We start from the raw sequence: 21,722 nt of genomic DNA, 5'->3' as shown, positions 1-21,722 counted from the left end.
CTGGAAACAAATTAAATCCAAGTATGCACAAATATCATGCATCTTTACATTTTATATATAAAAAAAAGTAATTTGGGATAAAAGCATATCTTAGTATATAACAATTATAAAATATTTTTGATCATCTATTCTTTACATCTATGTAGACCAAACACTCTAATAATCTTTCTTAATTCGTTAATACCTCTTGAAATGGATTGGTTTCGAATCATGTCCTCCTGTAATCTATAAAAATTACATATCAAAGCTTTTAAAATAACATTCATATGAAAAAACACTAAATTCATAATTTGGAGGAAAAAAGTTTTAAAATTGCTCCAAACAATTGATTTTAATGTAGAAAATAAATAGCAATTATATATACTATTAATACTCTCTCTCTCTATACGTATATGAGAAATGCCGCTTGATGTCACTGTTAATACTTCATATTGTAATTAGGCAACTGTGCTATTTTTTAAGATAGATTGTAGGCACATCATTCTCCAATTTTAGGAGACATTTGAATTATCATGAACTAGATCATTATTTATGTGACTGTAGGCCAAACAAAATAAAATAATCATGCTAGCTATAAGACATATTTCCTTCTTTTTCTTAAGAAACATCATCTCAGAGAGAACTGAGGATCCAAAAGAGTACCGCCCATGCCCACAAAAAAGACATTGATTTTGGAGATTAAAAATAAATAGTAATAAATCAAAAAATAAGGATATTTATTTTATAAAGAGGATAGATTTGAGGAATTTTAGATGTAGATGGTTCCATTTGTATTTAAATACCCATACTACTTGTTTAAGATGGATTTCATGTACCTTATTCTCAAATACAATAAGCACATTGTTAATTATCAACTAGATCTTCATTTATATTGTTGACTGCTAAATATGCAACCATTTCTTCCTGAGTTGATGGTATCTTTCCCAAATTGCTTAAACCATTCCCATAGTAAACCATGAACAACCGCAGGTATCTAAAATTTTAATACAAAATTTATCTTTTGAAAAAAAATTTCTGATGGAAGAGGTTCATAGACAATGAACTATATAATAGGAGGTGTCTCTTTCCAAAACCCTAGTGAAAGTAGGATTTTAAACCAAATCCCTTGGTAAAGCCAACGAAACTTTATCATCTTGGCAAGTTGATACCTTCAATTCTAAGGGAAAAAATTATAGCCGTGCAAATCTTGATATTAAAAAACAATTCACGAAAAATGAAATTCAGCAACCCTTTTTTTTTTTTGTTAAAGAAAGGTGGAACAGCAACCTTATCTCATTTTATGACAAGTAAAATACAAATAAGTCAAATTCAAGATTCATCATGGATCAAATCCAAAAATAAAGAAAAAGAATGAAAAAGAACAAGCTGACAACCTCAATCCAAACGAAGGGATGGGGATATCCCAAATAAAATTCATATTTGAATCGAATCGAGAAATTAAAATCAAGCAATAAGATGTGATATGTGAATATCACCGACAACCTATGCTACACAAGATTTGATTGATGGTCATATAAAATTATAACCAAAAACACAGATTCTGTGACTAACTACAGCAACTTTATTATTTAAAAAAAATAAATTTATACTCAAGGAGGGTTTTGAAATATGCAGCAAACTAGTTTTGGATCGGTTCGCATTCGTCTGGGTTTAAATTGGGAACTTAATGATCCAAATACAATTCATTTTTATATTAGATTATATTTTTCAATTCAAATCTAGACAAATAATATTGCTTTGGATTGAACTGGAGTATTGGTAGGTCAGTTGTGATTAAAAGTTGGTCAAGATGGCTTTGGCTCCATACATACCTTAAAAATGGTTGCTGTTTCCTTTAAGGAATAAATAGTTTCCGTATCCACTTAGTAGTCAAATTAAATAAAGCACAAAGAATTTTAAGGTTTTTTTTAATTTAAGAATAAATAACTACAAGCTATGTATCCTCTACAGGCTGATTATGTTATAGTTTTAGTGGATATCAATACAGTTTAGGCCTTAATCTCCGGCTCGTGTAAATATCTGGGGAAGCTACCCATTTGTGTAGTCCGCACACGTACAGGCTGAATTGTCGCATGCGCACACAGAGGGAGAGGCAAGGGGGGAGACTTTGACACTCACCCGCCTCTATGTATCGCGCCAATTCACTACTCATTCCTAATTGCCATGTAGGGCATCCTTAATATTTATGTATTGTAGCTCTGGTTGACGTCGATAGAAGTTAGGTTGCAAGCCTTGAGTTGTAATAGTTGGCTTGTGTTACCTCTTTGAATGGTGCATTGCGTACTGTAGGATCCACTCAGATGCACGTTTGATCCCATATTAGATAAATCCTGGATATTTATATAGAGCTAAAGGATCTAAACGATATCTACCAACTAGTATTCATGGCTAAGATCACAGATCATTGCAAATAGTATTATGATTCATATGTGGCTAAGAAATACTGCAGCACGGACTTTTTTGGGCTGATCGTGAACCAATTATGGTGTTTATGATTGAATCTGAATTCTTAGCTTGATGAAGACGCTCAAACTTTAATCGAGAAAGTATATGATAATCGGCTTTTCAGAAAGGACGGGGGCGCAAGAACAAGTCTTTCAATCATCCCACGGCTTCAGATCTTAGCATCGTAAGTAGAGAAAATAAACCTAATCTGAGCGGAAGGATGCTTGCGTGCTTGCTTAATACACTACTTCTGCTTCATTCCATGCAAATGTTTGTCAAGTCTCGTATTAGTTATAAACTAGGTAAAGCTTAAGTACTGATACAAAACCAAAGAATCCAAGCAATACTTTTCATTTAGTTTTTTTTGGATGAGATTTTTGGCCGTTACAACAAATGGAATCAAAACAAACCAGACGAAGCTAACCCATGATAGATGTGATTAAGAATTACTATAACACAAGCCTTTTTGGGCTAACTAAAAGCCTATCATGGTATTCAACATTTATAATTGAATTTAATTAAACTTTAAAGCATCGAGCGTATATTTAGTCTCACATTAGTTATAATCTAGATAGACCTTAAATACCTATATCTGATCAAAGCGCGTAAACAAGCCCTTTCAGCTATTTTTCATGGTTGTCCTTTAAATAGATCTCGAATATTTGTACAAGGCCAAAAAAACCCCAACAATGTTGTTTTGTTTACTTTTCTAGGTGAGGTCCTCAATCTCGGAATGCATTCTGAAGCATACCATGTACCTGCATAATTGAAACATGATATAAATGTAATTGGACTGAAACTTATTGAATTACAGCACTGCTTTACTAAATTGTTTCTGAAGTTGATCCAAACTTAAAAATTCACGGTTTTGATGCCGTTATCTACAATAAGAGGATTGTATGGACAAACTGTCATTCACGTGTACACGGATGCAGGCTTTTTTGACAGTTACATTCGTCTGATTTAGTACCATAATAGCCAAAACCAGATCAGATTGCATCGAAGAAAAGCAATTTTTGTTCCATGAAGGTGGTGGAAATTTCCACCGAGTCCCAGAACATATCACTATGTTCATCGCTATGCTCTCTGAAAGGAGACAGTATTCACATTTCAACAGACCTTTAAAACAGAGGAGACTCGGTGTGAAGGCTTCCCAGTAGAAGATTGAACCCAAAGTTTTCATGCTCTGGTTTCTCAGCACCCATTGGCTGCTGAAAAATGCGACTCGTGAATATCCGAAGCTTTGATTATTTCTGCTTCATCAGTGTCAGTTTCAGCTGGTACAAACCCTTCTTTAAAGAGGAAATGGTTGACTGCACCGAAGAAGTTGGCAAGCCGCATTACGGCAGACTGAGAGACCACGCTCTCCGGACAGACAGATTCCGGTAGCTGAGGCAGGCAGGCAGGAAAGAATTCCTCCTGACAGTTGGCTGGTGCATACAGTGCAAGAACAGCTCGGCAAAAAATAAATCTGCAACAAGGAGAAAAAGAATAGCACCAAGCTGACATATGAAGTAACTGTTACTTTTTCACCCTCTTCTATTTAAACCACAAGGTTGGAGAGGCAGTCCAGCGTTCATGCTAAAGCATGGACAGAGAAAAATAAGATGGTAGTAGTTGCAAATAGTTACAGAACTTCAATTAGATGCTTATTCTAGTAATTTATATATACTATGGTTGCGGATTAGAGTTCAAGGACATCAAATAAGGGTCAGGTTGGGATGACCCTTAACAGTACAAAACTACTACATAGGATAATTTGCCCGCTTGAAACTCCAACTCGTACCCATTTCATAACTGCTTCCTAAAATTGTCTTTAGAATATCCACTTCCCTGTAGCTGCACTAGCACCCACCTCCACACACACACTATGATTCTGGTAAAGGATGTCCTAAATAAAGAAAAAAATTTCTGTGGTCCAAGTATGAAAAAAAGAGTTCTGATTGTTGGATGAATCAGACAAATTATGATTTTTTTAGTTGTTTAAATTATAACTTATAACTAATATAGAGGTTGATCAAACTAATATTAGGTTTTACGGAGACTGGCGAACAAACTAAGGAGAGTTTTCAGCAAAAGGTGGGGCATACAATAATTTGATGATCTGATAAATAATAAATCCAACAACATCAAGAGGATAAGAAATAATACTTGCTATTAGGATAAAGAATTTAATTATGAAGATGCTAGCGTAACTTGCACAAAAATTTTCCTTGTGTGCATAAATGAACTGAAAAACATAGGTTAAAAACACATTATTAGATTCAGCGAGCCATCAGCGACCTTTGACAGGAGCCAATCATCTAGTGTTTGAAGGAGTTGTAATTTTCATACATGGAGTCATCAACATGAAAACAGATAATTTTTTTTTACAACCAATAAACGATGCATAACTTGCATCATGCTACAACCTCTCACCTCATATTTATTTAGAAATTCTCTTGATCAATCATATATAATGGGAAAGAAAAAAAACTTGAGTAGCCTGATAAAAAATTCTACATACTTTATGCAAAAGTTTCCATAACGCCATTATTCGGTTACAAGTGGACCTCCATTGAAACCATTATTGGGCATTATAATGGTAATAATGGCCATCATTTCCCCATGTGCTTTGGAATTATTTAGTATTAAAATGAAGGATGTTATAACTGCTGTTTCAATTATGTTATAACAGAAAACAGCAAGCAACAGTGGAAAAGTCCTGATGTTATTGTCCAAATTACTGTTCTCTCCCTAAAACATTAAGTTTCCCAGAGGCACAAACTTTTTTGAATGAAAAATTGATATAAAAATTTGAACTTTGCAAGAAATATTATTTTATTTACTGAAAGGTATAGATATCAAATAGTGCCTGTTATTACCATTATGCAACGACCATCAAAGCAGGATAATGGACAAGTAATGGCCATTACTTAGATGCCTATCATTAATATGTATAACATAACAGAATCCAGCAGATAACAGCAGGCAATAGTGGGAAAATAATGGCGTTATTGTCCAAATCACCTTTCACTCACTAAAAGGTTAATTTTCCCCATGTGGTACTAACTTCTTTGAATGGAAATTGGTATAAAAACTTGAACTATTATTTCATTTACTGAAAGATATAAATGTCAGATAATGCCTGTTATTACCGTTACGTAATGGCCATTATAACAGGATAATGGACAAATAATGGCCGTTATGTAGATGCCTATCATTAACATATATGACATAACAGAACCCCTCTGAAACTGTTACAACCGCAGTTATTTCTAGATCATCCTTTATTAACTTTGGCCAATATGAACAAGCAATCTAGGGCAGCATCACTTGGGATGACTTTTAGTAAGGAATGGTATTTATATTCCTGAAATCATGATTCTCTTGTCTGACTAGCAAGAGTATCAAATAATGCAGCAACATAATGTGATGCATCAAGGGAAGCATTTAGATTGTTTATAAGAACAAAAATAAATGCAAATAGTGACTTTAAATATTTGGAAAAAAAACCTGAGAAGGAGTCGCCTCAGAAATGGATCCCCCATAACTTCAACCCAAACTGGATGGAGTGCAACCGATGTCACCAAAATTGTTTCCCACTCACTTAAGGACAATGAAAAAAGCTTCTCAGCTTTGTTATATGTATCCTGAAACATTTAGTTTGTACCAAAAACAACAAGAGAAAGATAGTAAGAAGGAGGCAGAAGGAAGGAAGCAAGAAAAAAAAAAAGAACCATTCTACATAAAGGAAGTGCACACATAGTCTGACCACACCTGATCAATATTTATGCCAGAGATACCAATCAAGTAGCAGAAAGCTTGCACTGGAGCAGTGAGGAATATAGTAAACAGGCTTCCATTTTGATATGGAGCAGAATCGCTAATAGCTGTCATGACTGGAGGCCGAGAGATTGGAGAGAGAAGCATAGCTGTTGTCTCTCCCTTCTCTGCTCCATGTATAACCTGTACAATTTTCAAAACACTGCTAATACAATTGTCATGAATCAGAAGAAAGGACGAGTACAGTCACATGGACCACTTGATTTAGTATAAAATGTAAATCTGATCCTACACTGCCAGAGTTGTCTAAAAATCATTCAACATTATTTTCCAACTCATTTCATACATTAGAGATCATCTATTTATAGCAATACATATAGTTTACTGAAATCAATTGATGAGAACATGATTCATGCTTCTTGATTATTATTTTTTTTGTAAGGGTTGAGATGATAGCTTCAGCAGTCTCATTTCATATTTATTCTCCTGGGATGAAATAGAAGGGCCAGACAACCCAGTGAACCATTTTTACTTAGAAAAATGAAAGATGAAAGAGATGCAGTGGAGGTCAAAAACAAGCAGGGGCAAATAAAAGATGTTGAACAGCATAAAAGAAAATGTACCAGTCTAATATAATTTGAAGGATTAAGTGATTATAATTGTTGTGTCATTATACGTCAGGCGATGTGTGTATCAGTGTGCAACAGTATGCACCAATATTCTGCACTACATATTGATACAAGATGCCAAGCCCAACTAAATGAAAAATAGAGTATTTAAAGTATGTAAAATGCCAGTATGCCAAGCCACTATGTATCAGAAAATAGGACATATTACATTCTGATACCATGATATACACCTAATTTTGTATAAATTAGTTATGCATATGGTTAAAGATAAAAACAAGGAGGCACATCAACAAACAAAAGAAAGATTGCACAACTGCAACATGTCAAGTAGCATGCGAAGCCATAGAAGTGAAGCCTACAATAATACAACTTTGTGCACCATTATCATTTCTCCAATTAAAGTAAACCAAAGTCACAAGGCTTGCAAATATCCTGATACCAAAACAATATTAAAAACTTTAAAATAGGCTATGCATTAACATTTGCCACAGCCACTAACAATCTTTGATTTCAGAATACCATTTATTCTTGCATATTTTAGGGAGAAAAATGTGAGAATATAAATATGAGTACATTTGAAGAGTGTGTTTATTTACGTGTCCAAGGCATAATACTTTTGAGACCTCAAAAGTCAAGCAGGAGGAAATTAGAGTTGACAAACCTGCCTTGAATGCATGACTATTATTACTGTCAATAACCAGAAAGAGAGGTCTTCTTGTAAATGGGATCAAATCACAAGGGTACACGTAGTTTGAACCTGGAAAAGAACTGAAGTCAAGCTCAATAGGCTACCGAACCAGGAGACCGTCACAGAATTATGCTACCAGAACTTAAATCATCAAAGTAAAATGGCAAAGAAACATTACAAGTGCATAACTGCACTTTAACAGCAGTTAAACAAAACCTGCTAGAATAATATCTAAGCAGAGACATTTATGAGTATATTTAGATATAGATGGTAAAATGTACCTCCACTTCCACGTGAACCTAACCATAAGCCAGGTTGACTGTGATTCTCCTTGGATGACTGGGTTGGGCTATGTTGTGGAGAGCTCATTGGAGAGGACATGGCAAGATTATTAAGGCTCCCTGCAACTTTTTCAGCAACATCTGTAGGAACTTCAGAACTAGACAGCGCAGGAAAACTTAGTCCACCCTCTCCTGCAAGATGTTCTTAGAAGATAATTATGCCACAACCTGGAGCATATGAATAAAAGGAAGAGATGAAAACGAATTATGTTTAACCTGCTGCAGAAAGATATATCAACAAGATCCCATCAGCTGGAAGCTCCTCACATATTGTGGCAACGACCTGCACCAAAAGTATTAGCCACCCAAAAAAAAAAAAAAAAGAAACCAGAATAGAAAGCAGTATCCACTACTGGCATAAGTAGACTACTAGGAAGCATCCTTTATCGTTAGAGCTAAATAATAGTTAAATGTTTCATTTAATACACTTTCTAACCAGCAACTTATAACATCATGACTGTTCCTGTCACAAAAAAGTAATCAATGTAACAATTATATGAAGACACAAATCACTGATTAACCATTGTCCAGATGTCTGCATAGGTAGCTCACCATGGTTAAAGAAATGAAAATTTCAAATGACATTTTTCCTAGGTGCTTGTGAAGATAAAATAGTCATCATGATTGATAATTGATCCTAAGACTAATTCAAGATATCAGCAAAGCGTCCAATTTTCTGCCTAACATTACATCCTTTACAGATGTGTTCAGTAATAGAAATATACAAAAAGATCATTGAATCAATAAATGTGGTAGTGGGATTTTAAAGTACAATGAAAAAAAAATGGAAATGAAAAGGGGTATTGCAGAATATAGAAACCCAAATCATACAGATTTTTGAACTTAATATCCTATTTTTAATTTTCTTCCCTATCGACTAATCCATATCCCCTGGGTTTAGGGTTTCTATTATGTTCTGAGTAATAGTCAGGTTGGTCCTGAGAGGGTTATAGTGCTTTTGGCTTGACAACTTACATAGAAAAAATGTTGCTTATTTAAATAAATGGAGCCATTGTTTGCTCCGACATGTTATGCAGATCACTGAATGAAGGTCTGTCTTTGGGTAGGTTTGCAAGATTCCAACCAGGACCTCAGTCTAGCGCTTTATCAGACGTTATTTGTGCATGATTGTCTTTTTTCTTTCTAGAGCTACTAAAAAAACATTTTGAAGTGTTAAAGGAAATTGTGTGTCACTATTGTTAATCATCTGGGCAGTGGGTCAATTTACATAAATCATCAGTGGTCTTCACTCCAAAAATTGCACAAAGGAAGAAGCAGAAGATATCTGAGATTTTGGGTAACCCACTTCAAGGAACAAGGCCAACTGTGATTTTGCTTATCTTAAAGATAAAATGAATTTGAATCTGGAGGCATGGAAGTGGGTTACACTTTCTACAGCAGGGAGGTTATCTCTTGCTAAAATAGTCCTAGCTTCCACTCCAGTTCATGTTCTCTCCCATTGTAGAATTCCTCAAGGCATTATTGATTGGTTGGAACTTACAATCAAAAATTTTGTTTGGTTGCATTCTAATGACAAGAGAGGATTGCATTTGGTGACTTGGGATCATTAAGCATGCGAAAAAAAGATGGGCCATCTAGGGCTCCCAAAGTTTAGCCTTTCGCATAAGGCTTTACTTAGTAAAGCAGCTGTTAAAGCAGTGTTTGAGGAAGGAAATTTGTGAACACAAGTAATCTGCGCCGACTATAGTTTTATAAGAGAATGGTCTTCATATGAATTTCCTGTGGGTTGCTCACCTATTTGAAGGTTGATTTATGAAGCTAGCGAGCCAATGGCCAGTGATTGTATGGACTATTGGAAATGGTAAATTTGTTAATGTTATTTATGACCCATGGATCAGTCCGGTCCCTCTATCTAGGCTGCCTAATTTTGTTAATATGGATGCTCGTGTCAAAGGAATGACTGTAAGCCAGCTGTTCTTGCCTGGGGTTGGTTGGAATTTGGATCTTAAGGAGGTTGATGATCTTCAATGCTGGGGTCCTACCATAGAAGATGAAAAATTATCACGGAAGTATACTTGAAGGCTCTCAAACAAAGGTATGAAGGCACTGAGGCAAAGTTTTGGTATGATCTATCAAAGTTCCCCCCCAAGTCAGCACTTTTCTTTGAAAACTTTATTGGCAACATGAGCCTTCTAAGGATGAACTACATCGGCAAGGAATATCTTAAGGAATATTTTCTATAGAACGCCAATGCTTCCATAATGATGTAGAAGACCTTAATCATGTGTTCTTTGAATGATATAAACATTGGAGGTTTGGAATCATTTTCATCTTCGACACACCTGGACTAGTTCTACTGTCAATTGGAAATGCTGCTTATCTTCTATTTGAATAGCGGACCACCCCTTCTGCTCTAAAACGTCAACAAGCTCTTCTTGCTTACCTGTAGAAGGCAAGGATTCAGAGATTTTTGAACAGGATACTCTGCTTCCCAATCAGGTGATTCATCTTTCTTTCTATTTAGCAAATGAGTTTCTCATCAATGTTGAGTATTTATCTGAGCTGGGTCCCTCCAGAGTCTACCTTCCCAAATGTTCCTGTTCATTGAGCATGACCTCTATCTCTTGGGCTCCCCCTCAACCCAACTGGATTAAACTTAATTTTGGCACTCTTAAAGCAAATAGAAGTGATGATGCTAGAACTTTGATTGGGATTCCAATTAAATGACCCTGTATGCTGAAGCTTGGCATCTTATTAATAAGTTGGTGCCAATGGTGGAGTTGTTTGCAGCATGGTTGGGACTTAAGAAAGCTGTGTCGTTCTCTTGGGCTCATGACATCTGGATTGAAGGAGACTCACAAACGGTGATTAATCATCATCAACCTCAAATTCTAGGCAACATCCCTGCATATATGAGATTCAAAAGCTTTTGTTTAGGTTTCCATTGACAAGGGTTTTCATATCCTACGTGAAGGGAATGGCCCAGTTGATCGGCTAGCCAACTGGGGATCGAGAATACCAAACCATAAAGTTCGGGATAGTCGTTCCGTAGATGATCTTTATTTGATCTGATGGAAGAGTAAGTTGTTTTCACTAGGAAGTAGTCTTTATTTTTCTGTTTCCTTAGGAGCCATGCTCCTTATTTATAACAATGAATAAATAAATAAATCTAGCCCTAAGACAGTTGACATGTTGAATATTGTTATGTTCATAACGGCTAGTAGGCTAAATTGAGAATTATTCAAAACAGAATATAAACAGAATAGCAGATAAACTCTATCAAAACCAATACTTTTAAGATTGTACAGATAAACTTACCGTGAGGAAATGAGTTACAGTTGGACGGTACAAAATTAATTTCCGTGGATTTGGCGGCAAAGTAGGATCTCTAATATCCAGTAACAGATTGATGCGATTAGGCCCTGTTCCACTATGACTACTGTCAGCACTACTCTTCATTGAGAATAAACCACAGGGTTCCCACTCTAGACACTGAAGCATCCTGAAAGTATCCAGAGTCAGCTCTGTAAACTTTACCTGGTCCAGAAAATACATCACAGTAGCATTAATTATCATAGACCACAATTATAAGAATGTTAGAATACAAAGTGGATATAAAGTCTTTGAATTAAAAATAAAGACAACAGGAATGGATTATTGGGGGAAGCTGTAACTAACCTCACCGCTGTGACAATAGCTGCTTAGGATAGCATCACGTAAAACTAGACGTCTCTTGGTGTCACAAGAAGCTACACTGGGAAGAGAATCCGGTTGCGGATCGAAGGCAAAGCTATATCTCAAAGGCCTCATATTCATAAAAGATGTATCAGCTTTAAGAAACCTAACTATCTCATGGACCACATGCTTCCACTCTTTGAACTCTGTTTCCTGTATAGACAATTCAAAATAAAGTTTAATGGCTTTTAAAGTCCATAAATAACTATCATGGTCCCCTGATTCTAAAAACATATAATTTTTCAAGTAATTCCACCAGAACTTTTTTGAAAAGCAATATTGCCACAGTAAATTTCTTTAAAAAAAAAAAATCAAAGCAGTTTTTCTGCAATATAAACCTCAGAAACAAGAACTTTACAGCATATGCCACATAAGTCGATAATACCTTTAAAATTCTAGAAAGAGATAGTTACAGATTTCTGTTTTGTTTCACACAATCACATGGAATCACATTGCATGCATGCTATCATGCATGCAAGTTGTCGAAAACTCCATATCAATCGAAAAGATGGAAAAAGATATTTTCGTTTTGCTTCTAGAAGGCAAAAAATAAGCATTTGTTGGATGCATCTCAAACTCTGATTGAGAATGGCAATTCTTGATTAATGCTATCAACTCAGCAGGTTTGAAAATCAATCTTCTTTTGAACTTCTATATTTTACTACTTTTGGCTAATCCAAGAAGCATTACCTTAAAAGCCTTGGGGTCATGAGAGAATACACTATAAACTTCTTTAGCTAAGAACTGAAGACTGACTGAGAGCATGTAACTAGAGACTACTCATCCCAGAATAAATTATTACCATACACGAAGTCCTGTTTACAATACCCATTTAATCCACAACCTCATTCTTGATACCTGGTAACTATAGATTACTCATCCCAGAATAAATTAAAACCGTACACAAAGTCCTGTTTACAGGACCCATTTAATCCCCAACGTTCTCATTCACCGAGATGAAGCAAGATTTCAATGTAATATCATCGAGTTTAAAAGACATTTCAAACCCTAACTTCCTGCCATTACATGCATCATTTAATTCGCAAGACATCTCTAAATCCATCAAAATTCTCCAATTCTAGCAAAACAAACAACAGCAAGGATAAACAAAGTTACGATTCAGATCATGTCTCTAACTTCTCTAAATCCACGAATCTTTATACCTTTTATGTTCACAACCTTTTTCAATCTTCATAAACAATAGGTCACTTGCAGCATGCAGTTCTATATATCTCTCCAAATTCACCTCTTCCCCATTTCTTGATTAAAAACAATCTTAGAAATAAACATTTGATCTAAAGAAACAATGTTATCAGACAAGTAATCATCTAATCAAAACACGAGGCAAGAACTGGAAGAATCTCACCTGGAAGTTCCTCTTGCACTCATCCACCAAAACCTTGAGCTGATTCGCCAGCCGGCTGACCATCTCCCTCCGGCCGAGCACGAGGCAAACAATCAAGAACCTGGCGAGGAACCGGAGCTGCTTGTTGGCGAGGGCGGGGTCCTGCGACGCGCCATCGCGGAAGTACTCCCGGCTGAGGATGGCCTCATAGAAGATGTAGGCCTCGGAGAGGTAGGAAGAGTCGCTGGTCCGCTGGTACTGGCCGTAGTAAAGCTGAGCGATCCTGGAGGCGATCTCCCCGATCTCCCACCGCCGCAACCCGGCCTCCACCAGCTTCTGCCGGTTCTCTTGCTGGAGTTTCCACAGCTGCGTGTAGATCTTGAAGGCCTTGTGGAAATCCGAGTCGTTCCTGGAGAAATCGAAGAAGAAAGATCGAATAAATCTAGGTTTAGGGTTCTTGGATGGATTGAGAGCAAAGAATGGAGGGGATCGATGGGTACTCACCGATTGCGGCCGTAGCTGGGGAGATCGCGAAGCCTGGAGAACTTGCGGTCGGCCTTGTCGACGAGGGACCAGAAGAGCTCGGGGATGGGGATGGTGTTCTGCGCCATGGGAGGGAGGCGAGCGAGGTCGGCGGTCTCGGAGGGAAGGAGGGGGAGCTCAGGAGAGCAGTTGGCCAGTGGGATTGTACGAGAGGGAGGAGAAGAAGGGACGAGGGTTTCGGGTTTGGTGTCGGTGAGGTTTATATCGTATCGGGCTCCACGAGTTTCGGTTTCCGAACGATCTTGATTCTTGGGTGAGGCTTCAACTCTAAGGGCTCGTTTGGTTCGCGGGAAAAGAAGGGGGGAAAGTGTGGTCAACGGAAAAGTAATGAGATGCCTCTTGTTTGGTTGAAGTTTTTAAAGGAGAGAGAAGGGAAAGTTGTATTCCCATGGGAATGTGATTCCCACATTTCATGGGAAAGTCTTTCCCATGAGAAACATGGGAAAGTTACTTTCCCATGAGGCGGGAATCACTCCATTTTTACTTTTTCCCAAAAAGTCCCTTCAACATTAAAGAAGCATTAAAGAGGCATTAAAAACCTAATTTTTATTAAGGGCATAATAGGAATTATATATAACTTTCCTAGGAAAGTTGATGGCCAACCAAACATAAGTATCTTGGAAATTTGTCACTTTCCCATGGTCAACCAAACATGCCAAAAGTACTTTCCTAGGCATCCTCTTCCTAGGAATTTGTTTCCCAGGAATCATATTCCTAGGAAGGAAAATGCTTCCCGCGAACCAAACGAGCCCTAAGAGCAAACTTGATTTGTTCGCCATTATTTCAAGATAATTTGAACTTAATTTGAAAGCAAGCCAAAAATGTGCTAAATTGAGCAGCTCAATAATTTTAAAATTAAATTGATATCAATTCAATCTTGAATCTAGCTAAACTTAGCATTCAATTGAATCCAAAAAATAAAAAATATATATTTTAATTAATGCTTTAGTTCTATAATATATTATTTTAAATAAGGGGGTTGATAACCTACTCTCTGTTATGGTAGATTATCAATCTACCCATTTTTCATTAGACAAAAAGTACCCTTATTTTTTATAACTTTTAAGGGCACTTTATGTCTTTTTACAATCTCACATTTACTCACCCTCTTAACCCCTCCAATTAATGCTCTCTCCCTCTCTCTCTCTCATACATATACATATAAATATACATACATACATACATACATACATACATACATACATACATATATACATATATACATACATACATACACATACATACATACATACATACATACATACACATACATACATACATACATATATAGACACATACATACATATACATACATGCATACATATGTATGTACATACATAAATACACACACATACACACACACACCGGAGAGAGAGGGAGAGAGCATTAATTGGGGGTTGAGAGGGTGAGTTAAGGTGAGATTATAAAAAGACATAAAGCATCCTTAAGAGTTACAAAAAATAAGGGTATTTTTTGTCCAATGAAAAATGGGTAGATTGATAACCTACCATAACAGAGAGTAGGTTATCAATCCCCTTTAAATAATATATGATCTGAATATATCCAAGTTTTATATAGGGCCTGTTGGGGGGGGGGGGCGGGGTGCCGAACTTAGTCCCACATCGGCTAGAGCGGAAAAGCTCCGTGCCTTATAATGAGGAGGGCGAAGCCTTTTCCTCACGAGGGCCCTTTTGCAGGACAAAACCGTGAGGGGGTGAGTGGTTCCGTGCCCGAAAGCCTCCAAAGCGGACAATAACTCGTGAGGGACGCAGTCTCTTTTCTCTGCTAGCTCGGTTGGGACTAGGGCTGTTGCTGGGGTGAAAATCCCGCAACAAGGCCAAGCTTGGCAAGCTAGGTCAAGGTTTTTTTGCTCGGTTTGAAATTAATTTTAAACTTGTTTTATTGGTTCAAGTTCTAAATTGTTTCACTTCAAACCAAGTTTGGTTTAAGCCTTACTTAAGCTAAGTTCGTGTTGCCCGGTACACTTGACAATCCTTAGTGTGACTTTGGTCTCCTGCTCAATGATCAACTATGGGGAGATAGGGATGATCAGGAATGGCTCAAAGCTTGAACGAGATCCCTTTCTTGAGCTTGGCACTTTTTGAGTGGGTGCATGCAGCATTTATCTCCATGTATGGCACGATCGTATATTCTCTAAATTAGAAGAAAAAAAAAATTGTGGCAAGAATAAATTTCATCCTACATCGCTACAAGCAAGCAATCCATAGCTATACATAACAATACGTTGTGAGGTCAAAGAAGCCCCGAGTGTGGGCAAGTGTAGCATGGACTACAATTGAACCAAATCCTGCATAAAACAGAAGGAAAAGGAAAGAAGATGATGTTTTCTGGACGTTTTCACTGGACCCTACTACAGTACAGTTACAAAACCAGCAAAACTGAACGTAAAATACCATGCATAAAACTCTTTATTATAAAGTCCATTACCCCAAAGAAATATATTACATCGTTACAGCATCAGTCGTCTCTAGACTTCAAACTATATATGTTTTATATATAGCAACATGAACTACTGCATCAACACTAAGTCAATCAGTAGGCATACATACTAGCCATAATTTTGAGGAATTAATACATTGGCAATAACATTACTAAGCTAAGATAAGACTTCTCGTCGAAGCCAGGTCTCCTTAGGGAGGATGGCCTTCATGATCTCCTCCACCACCCCCAAGGTTGCCATAGCCATTTGCACCACCATGAGAAGCACTACCACCACTTCCACCATTATGCTCGTCGCCGGCACCATAACTCACGCTGCCACCAGCTCCTCCACCTCCATTGCTGCCGGAGCTGAACCAGTATCCCGTCCAAGATCCTCCACCGGAAGCCCCTCCTGCATCATAACTTCCACTGCCACCGGCGCTACCACCACGACCACCATTGTAGCTTCCACCATGTTCGCCACCACTGTAATGCTCTCCACCTGCATCCCCTCCAGGAGCCCAATGAGCACCATATCCACCAAAGCCATCATCTCCTCCAGGACTTCCCCCATTGAAACCGATACCATGTTCTCCCCAAGGACCCCAACCATCATATCCATTACTGCCCCCAGTGTTGCCGCCACTCGCTTCTCCACCGTAGTAATTTGTTTCCTGCTCTCCTCCTGCACCATAGGGGCCACCACCATACATACCTCCATGAGCACTCCCACCATAGCCAACTCCTTGGCCACCAAGGCTCCCAGCGATGCCATGGCCAGCACCATAATCTTTAACCTCTGCAGCAAGCAAGCCTCTAGAGGCAGAACAAAGGGGCACAACCCATAGCAGTGCAAATGCTTGAAGACTAAGAACTCTACTAGTTGCCATGGAGTGAAGCATGTTTGAAGTAATTAATGAGGCTTGCAACCATGCATGGGGTGGGAACGAAGGGGCTACACACAGCGTTTTATATGGAAATGGGTGGTGCAAGAACGCGTTTTTGTTAGGTCGTGGGCAGTGGCTGGGAAGCACAAGGATCGTGGCCCAACACCACTTGCACGCGAGGAGCGTTTCGGGCTTTACCCTATTAGTGCGCATTGGGCTGCAGGGAGGCAGTGTAGTGGCGGACATCCCAATAGTACTTACAGAGCTGCGTTCGCCCTACCCACCAATAACTAATAGAGATCGAGTGTCGCTGCTCCAGAGCTAAGAGCGGCTTGGAAGGAATATAACTAAATGTGCATATAATCTGTGGGTGGAGGGTGACTCCAGAATGGTAGTAATATGGCTTCAGAAGGACTCATACGGATCCTAATAAGACTCTCCATGACAGTGACACACATATTTTACTTCGCAGGTTTGTTTCAGTTCAAATTACTCATGTGTACAGGGAGGCTGATTCGCTCTCTAAAGAGCTCCATTTCCAATTTCCCACCATTGTTGGTAGAGTTTGTAGAGACAGCTTAGCCTTTTAACTTTGTTAGCTAAAAAAGATAAAAGAAGGCAGTATTAGCATGGCAGCATCATGGTGCTATTCTCAAGGTGTTGAACTGGCTCCATGGGTATTATAAAGACGTGTGAGGCATCTTACATGCAATCCTTTTGTATTTTGGAAGGCAGTCGAGGTGGCTGGCGACTGCTGCCTGTAGTTGAACAAGGATGGGGAGGGGAGGGATCCAATGCCCTGCTACAGTAATTTGCATGTAAAGTGGGGAACAAGTGCGACATGTGGAGAGCCATGGAATCTGATCTATGCCCCCCTTCCATCACCATCCATGTATAAGCTGTGATGTTTGCAATGGCAGCTAACTAATCTATTTCCTTCTTCAAGCATTCAAGAGAGGTAAAACTAGGCCCCGATTGCCAGATGGTTCTCCACTTTGTCTATCGATCCATTGCCGTTTGAACTAAAACTTGGGTAGGTTGCTTGGGTGGAGAGTATTGTGTTGGGGTATGACTACACAGATCCATCCATGATATATATATCCATCCATCACCACAGGGAGTGATCACTCCATTATACTCTGCACATGGTTAATAGGTTTACGTCAGGTTTGCGTGTACAAGACCACGTTTATGGATCCATGTAGGATAACATGGTGATCACAAAAGAGATGGATGTATATTTGAGGTTCATGGCTTATGAAGGGTTTTAATTTCATATATATTCTCAGATAGCGACCATATGCCTGTTCTCATGTCACTTTTTATTTTGTAGGAGCGTAACCATTTGTCCGTTACCAATACCACTTCAAGCCGGAGTTATCCAGAACTACATAGAGATAGTTGATGAGTTCCCTGTGAAACTCATTCGTCTTCACACGCACACACTAACACATGAAAAAGCGTGCATATGTGCATTACACAAAATAAAGATTATAGCCTGCATGGAGAGGGGAGTAGGATATATCTCCGGCTTCCCCTAGCTCATTTGTCACCACCCTTGTCATGTTCTTCTTTGAGGTGCATGTCATGGACACTGCAGTCCAAGTATAGTTCAATTGTTCAACAAAACAACCATGCTAGGTTCCATCAAATGGAGCAATAATTGATTGAAATGAAGTCGAAGAGAGCAAACTATTTTTTTTTGTTTTTGGTGAACCGGATACTTCTAGTATGGATACATCCAAAAAGGTCCGGAGCGCACTAGACAACTCACTCTTTCCAACCCAAAGAATGTCTCCAGAATGGTTGGCTACGTATGAGGTCACCCAATCTGCAGCCCCGTTGGTCTGTCCATACGGAGTGGTTGTCCTAGAGAGCAAACCATTTAAGAATTTTTGCTAATATTTCATCATTATGGAGTGAAATGACAATGATGAAACCAAATTACGTAGTCGAAGCAATTTCTAGTTAATTAATATTGTAGCCACACTCGATTAATAATTTTTTTTGACGAAACTCCTTTCCAACCCTTCCAATAATTCAAATACCCCGTAAAGCAGTGGTATTGGCTTGTCCTCTACTTAAAATTTGAAAAAACTCTAGATTGAGCTATGCACGGTGTGCTCTGCGGGTCAGAGTAATTTTTCTTGAAGATAACTCAACCACGATGATTGGCTGGATTCAAAGGGACACCAGTGGCGCAGGTGGGTGCCACCCTTGCTCCGGAATATTTGGGCCATGATGAGTGGCGATGTTGCTTTCCAAGCCAAGCATGTTTACAGAAAGGCTAATAGGATCGCAGATTAGGTAGCTTCATACGTGACTAACCACCCTGGGGGGCCATGTGAGTTGAGAAAAGGGAGCTAGCACTCCAAGATTTATGATTTTTTGACTTTTTACGATTCATCCATACTAGATGTGTATCTGCTTTAGCAAAAAAAAAAAAACAACTCTAGATTTGGCATACTAATTGTGTGAATATTTCAAGAATAAGGTCTTTACAAGATTGTTTAAAGGTGTCGATAGGCTTTAATTCAAGACCAAGGTCCTTACGGAACTAACCACGTTGAAACTTGAAACCACCATGCCAAGGCCAAGGCCTCACCTCGAACCCATGTATCACGCTTAAACCCGATTGCTAAGTCTTTTTCTTGCACTGAGAAGTGGAGCCTAACTGCGAATGCCGCCAACCCTTTTCAATACCGCCGCCGACGTCGCCGTGCAAAGCCGCGACTCCGGCACGAAGCTCGCCATCGCCGTCGCGAAGGAGGCCCAGAAGACCGCCACTGCCGGCGTCCCCAACCTGTTAACCACCCGACCGCCGGCGGACGGGTCCGGCATCGGCAGAGGAGCTGATGGAATGGCAGCGACTTCGAGGAAGCTGCCGCAGCGGCGGTAGCGGTTTGGGACACGCATATACAGACCTGGGCATAAATTTTCTATGCGGAGGTATTTCTGCGTAGAAAAATACATGCGGACGTTTGCACCAGAATCCGAGCCAGGCCATCAAAACATGCGGCAAGTCCGCACCTGCACATAAATATTCTATGCGGACAAAGCATCCGCATAAATTATATATGCCGAATTCCGTACAGAAGATCGCATGAAAACAAGATCTACGTAAGGTCCGCATAGACGTTCCATGCGGAGGCAAATCCGCATAAACCAATGTTATGCGGACGTAATGTATTTATCTACGTCATGTCCGGTGGAGGTTTTATGCGGAAGTAAAAAACGCAATAGAAAAAAATGTATGCGGACATTTTTCACTCGAGAAGCGTCCGCGCTTTTGGAGAAAACAACATAAAAATGTATTTACCAACGTAAATTTCTGCAACCAAATTAATCCTTACCAATTTTTAAAATACAAATTAAACCTTACTGATTGGTGGACGCGAGAAAGATCTGAATCTGTCCGAGGAATGTGGTGCCCCGCGGGCGGTCCTTAGGCCTACAGTATCCCAGCGCATCCTCCTCCGAATACACGCGGAGCCCCTTCTCCCCGCTCCGCCTCCGCATCTCCGCCGCGTAGCTCCGGTGCGCGTAGTACGCCTCGGCCTCGGCCGCCTCCGCCGCCGCCTCCTCCTCGTCTCGTCCGCCGCCAGAGTTGGGGACGACGGCGATGGGGAGGCGCTCGTAGTGGCCGCGGCGAGTGCCCTCGAGGTCGTCGATGCGGGCGAGGCCGCGGGCGGAGACGGCGAAGAGCTCGCCGGAGACGCGTCGGCCGGAGCCGGGGATGGGGAGGAGGAAGGGGATGCCCCAGGGCCCAACGACGAGGGGGAGGCTGGAGGCGGTGCGACCGGCGGCGACGAAGGAGGCGTCGCCGCTCCGGATGAGATCCTCGATGAGGCCGTGGTTGGGGAAGTCCCGCTTCAGCGTCCCGTACACGAACACCAGCGTCCTATCCATGACGAGCCGCAAATGCCCTCTCCCTTCTTCCGCCTGTTTATTACGTGCTGTCCCCCGGATTAAGAGTTGGACGCTGGATTGGATCTTGTGACCGATTTAGAATCCTTGATCGCTGGAATTTTTAATGGATATAGATGTGGATATTGAACAATTCTTGCAGGAGAGGAATCTCCAATTTATGTGTCCAAAGATTCTTGATCATCACCGGACAATCATAAAGGTAGGTCGGTTCCAAGACCTCCAAGGTATCCATAGAATTTCAAACCGCCATGGCTGTTTGGAAAAACAATGAAAAATCACTCCTTCTATCCATAAATAGAAGTAAAGCATCCCGAAAAAGAAAAATTAAGGCTCAGATATTATGAAGCAAACAGAGTACAAGAAAACTTTAGGATGACTCGGCAAGAGTTCGAAACTAGCTGGGTCAGAATGAGGCTATAAACCCTCATTGAACGATGAAAGGGAGAACAAGAAAACCTACGATGATCCGCCAAGAGCTCAAAACTAACTAGATCGAAATGAAGCTATAAACTCTCATCAATTGAACGATGAAAAGGTGGAGAGACAATCTAAGCTTGACTTTGAGATTTTCCTCGTACAGGCCAAGCCGAGAAGGAGAAGATCCAGTCACTCGGTCCTTGAGACTGGCGAGCTCAAAAGTGAACTTGAGATGAATAAAATGTTGAGCTCGGAGCAAGTTCATCTTCTCTTAAGTAAGGGCTGACTTGTATTTTGACTCGGAGTGGACTTTGGGCTCGACCTCTTTTAGAGGTGAGGATCATCGAGCTCAAGGAGAATGGTCGGATGACTGACTCCCAACTAAGACCTCAATTTGAGTCTCGCTTATGATGTAGAAAATCGAGAAAAGAAAAAAGAAAAAGGGCAAAAAAGAAAAAATTCAAGCAATCAGAAACAAAAACCTACAGGTGATCAAAAGAAACCAAGGAGAACATTGGAGCTGAAGAGGAGGAATTTTGCTGCAAAAGCACCCGGGAGAGAGCTCGAGCCATTGAGGAGATTTGCGAAAGAAGC

The 21,722-nt window shown here is 39.6% G+C and overlaps 3 protein-coding genes across 3 annotated transcripts; all 3 read right to left on the bottom strand.

The window, feature by feature from the left end:
• Window positions 1-3,224: 3,224 nt before the first annotated feature.
• LOC103706368 (protein SCAI) lies at window positions 3,225-13,624 on the bottom strand. Its single transcript, XM_008790436.4, has 10 exons — window positions 13,414-13,624; window positions 12,931-13,318; window positions 11,508-11,717; window positions 11,148-11,366; window positions 8,085-8,151; window positions 7,809-8,000; window positions 7,505-7,596; window positions 6,205-6,393; window positions 5,941-6,077; window positions 3,225-3,916 (listed from the first exon to the last, which is right to left on the bottom strand). The coding sequence occupies exons 1-10, from the start codon at window positions 13,518-13,520 to the stop codon at window positions 3,640-3,642; spliced, it is 1,878 nt and encodes a 625-aa protein (XP_008788658.1). The 5' UTR covers window positions 13,521-13,624; the 3' UTR covers window positions 3,225-3,639.
• Window positions 13,625-15,852: 2,228 nt separating this feature from the next.
• LOC103706431 (glycine-rich cell wall structural protein 1.8-like) lies at window positions 15,853-18,042 on the bottom strand. The gene has a single exon (XM_039114920.1). The coding sequence runs from the start codon at window positions 17,025-17,027 to the stop codon at window positions 16,104-16,106; it is 924 nt and encodes a 307-aa protein (XP_038970848.1). The 5' UTR covers window positions 17,028-18,042; the 3' UTR covers window positions 15,853-16,103.
• A 1,979-nt stretch (window positions 18,043-20,021) lies between these two features.
• On the bottom strand, window positions 20,022-20,981 carry LOC103706369 (putative gamma-glutamylcyclotransferase At3g02910). Its single transcript, XM_008790437.4, has one exon. The coding sequence runs from the start codon at window positions 20,688-20,690 to the stop codon at window positions 20,160-20,162; it is 531 nt and encodes a 176-aa protein (XP_008788659.2). The 5' UTR covers window positions 20,691-20,981; the 3' UTR covers window positions 20,022-20,159.
• Window positions 20,982-21,722: the final 741 nt, after the last annotated feature.

Source organism: Phoenix dactylifera, chromosome 17 (assembly GCF_009389715.1).
Source record: "Phoenix dactylifera cultivar Barhee BC4 chromosome 17, palm_55x_up_171113_PBpolish2nd_filt_p, whole genome shotgun sequence".
NCBI classification, from domain to species: domain Eukaryota; kingdom Viridiplantae; phylum Streptophyta; class Magnoliopsida; order Arecales; family Arecaceae; genus Phoenix; species Phoenix dactylifera.
Note: the sequence above shows the minus strand (reverse complement) of the source record. Positions and strands in the feature narration are given on the sequence as shown.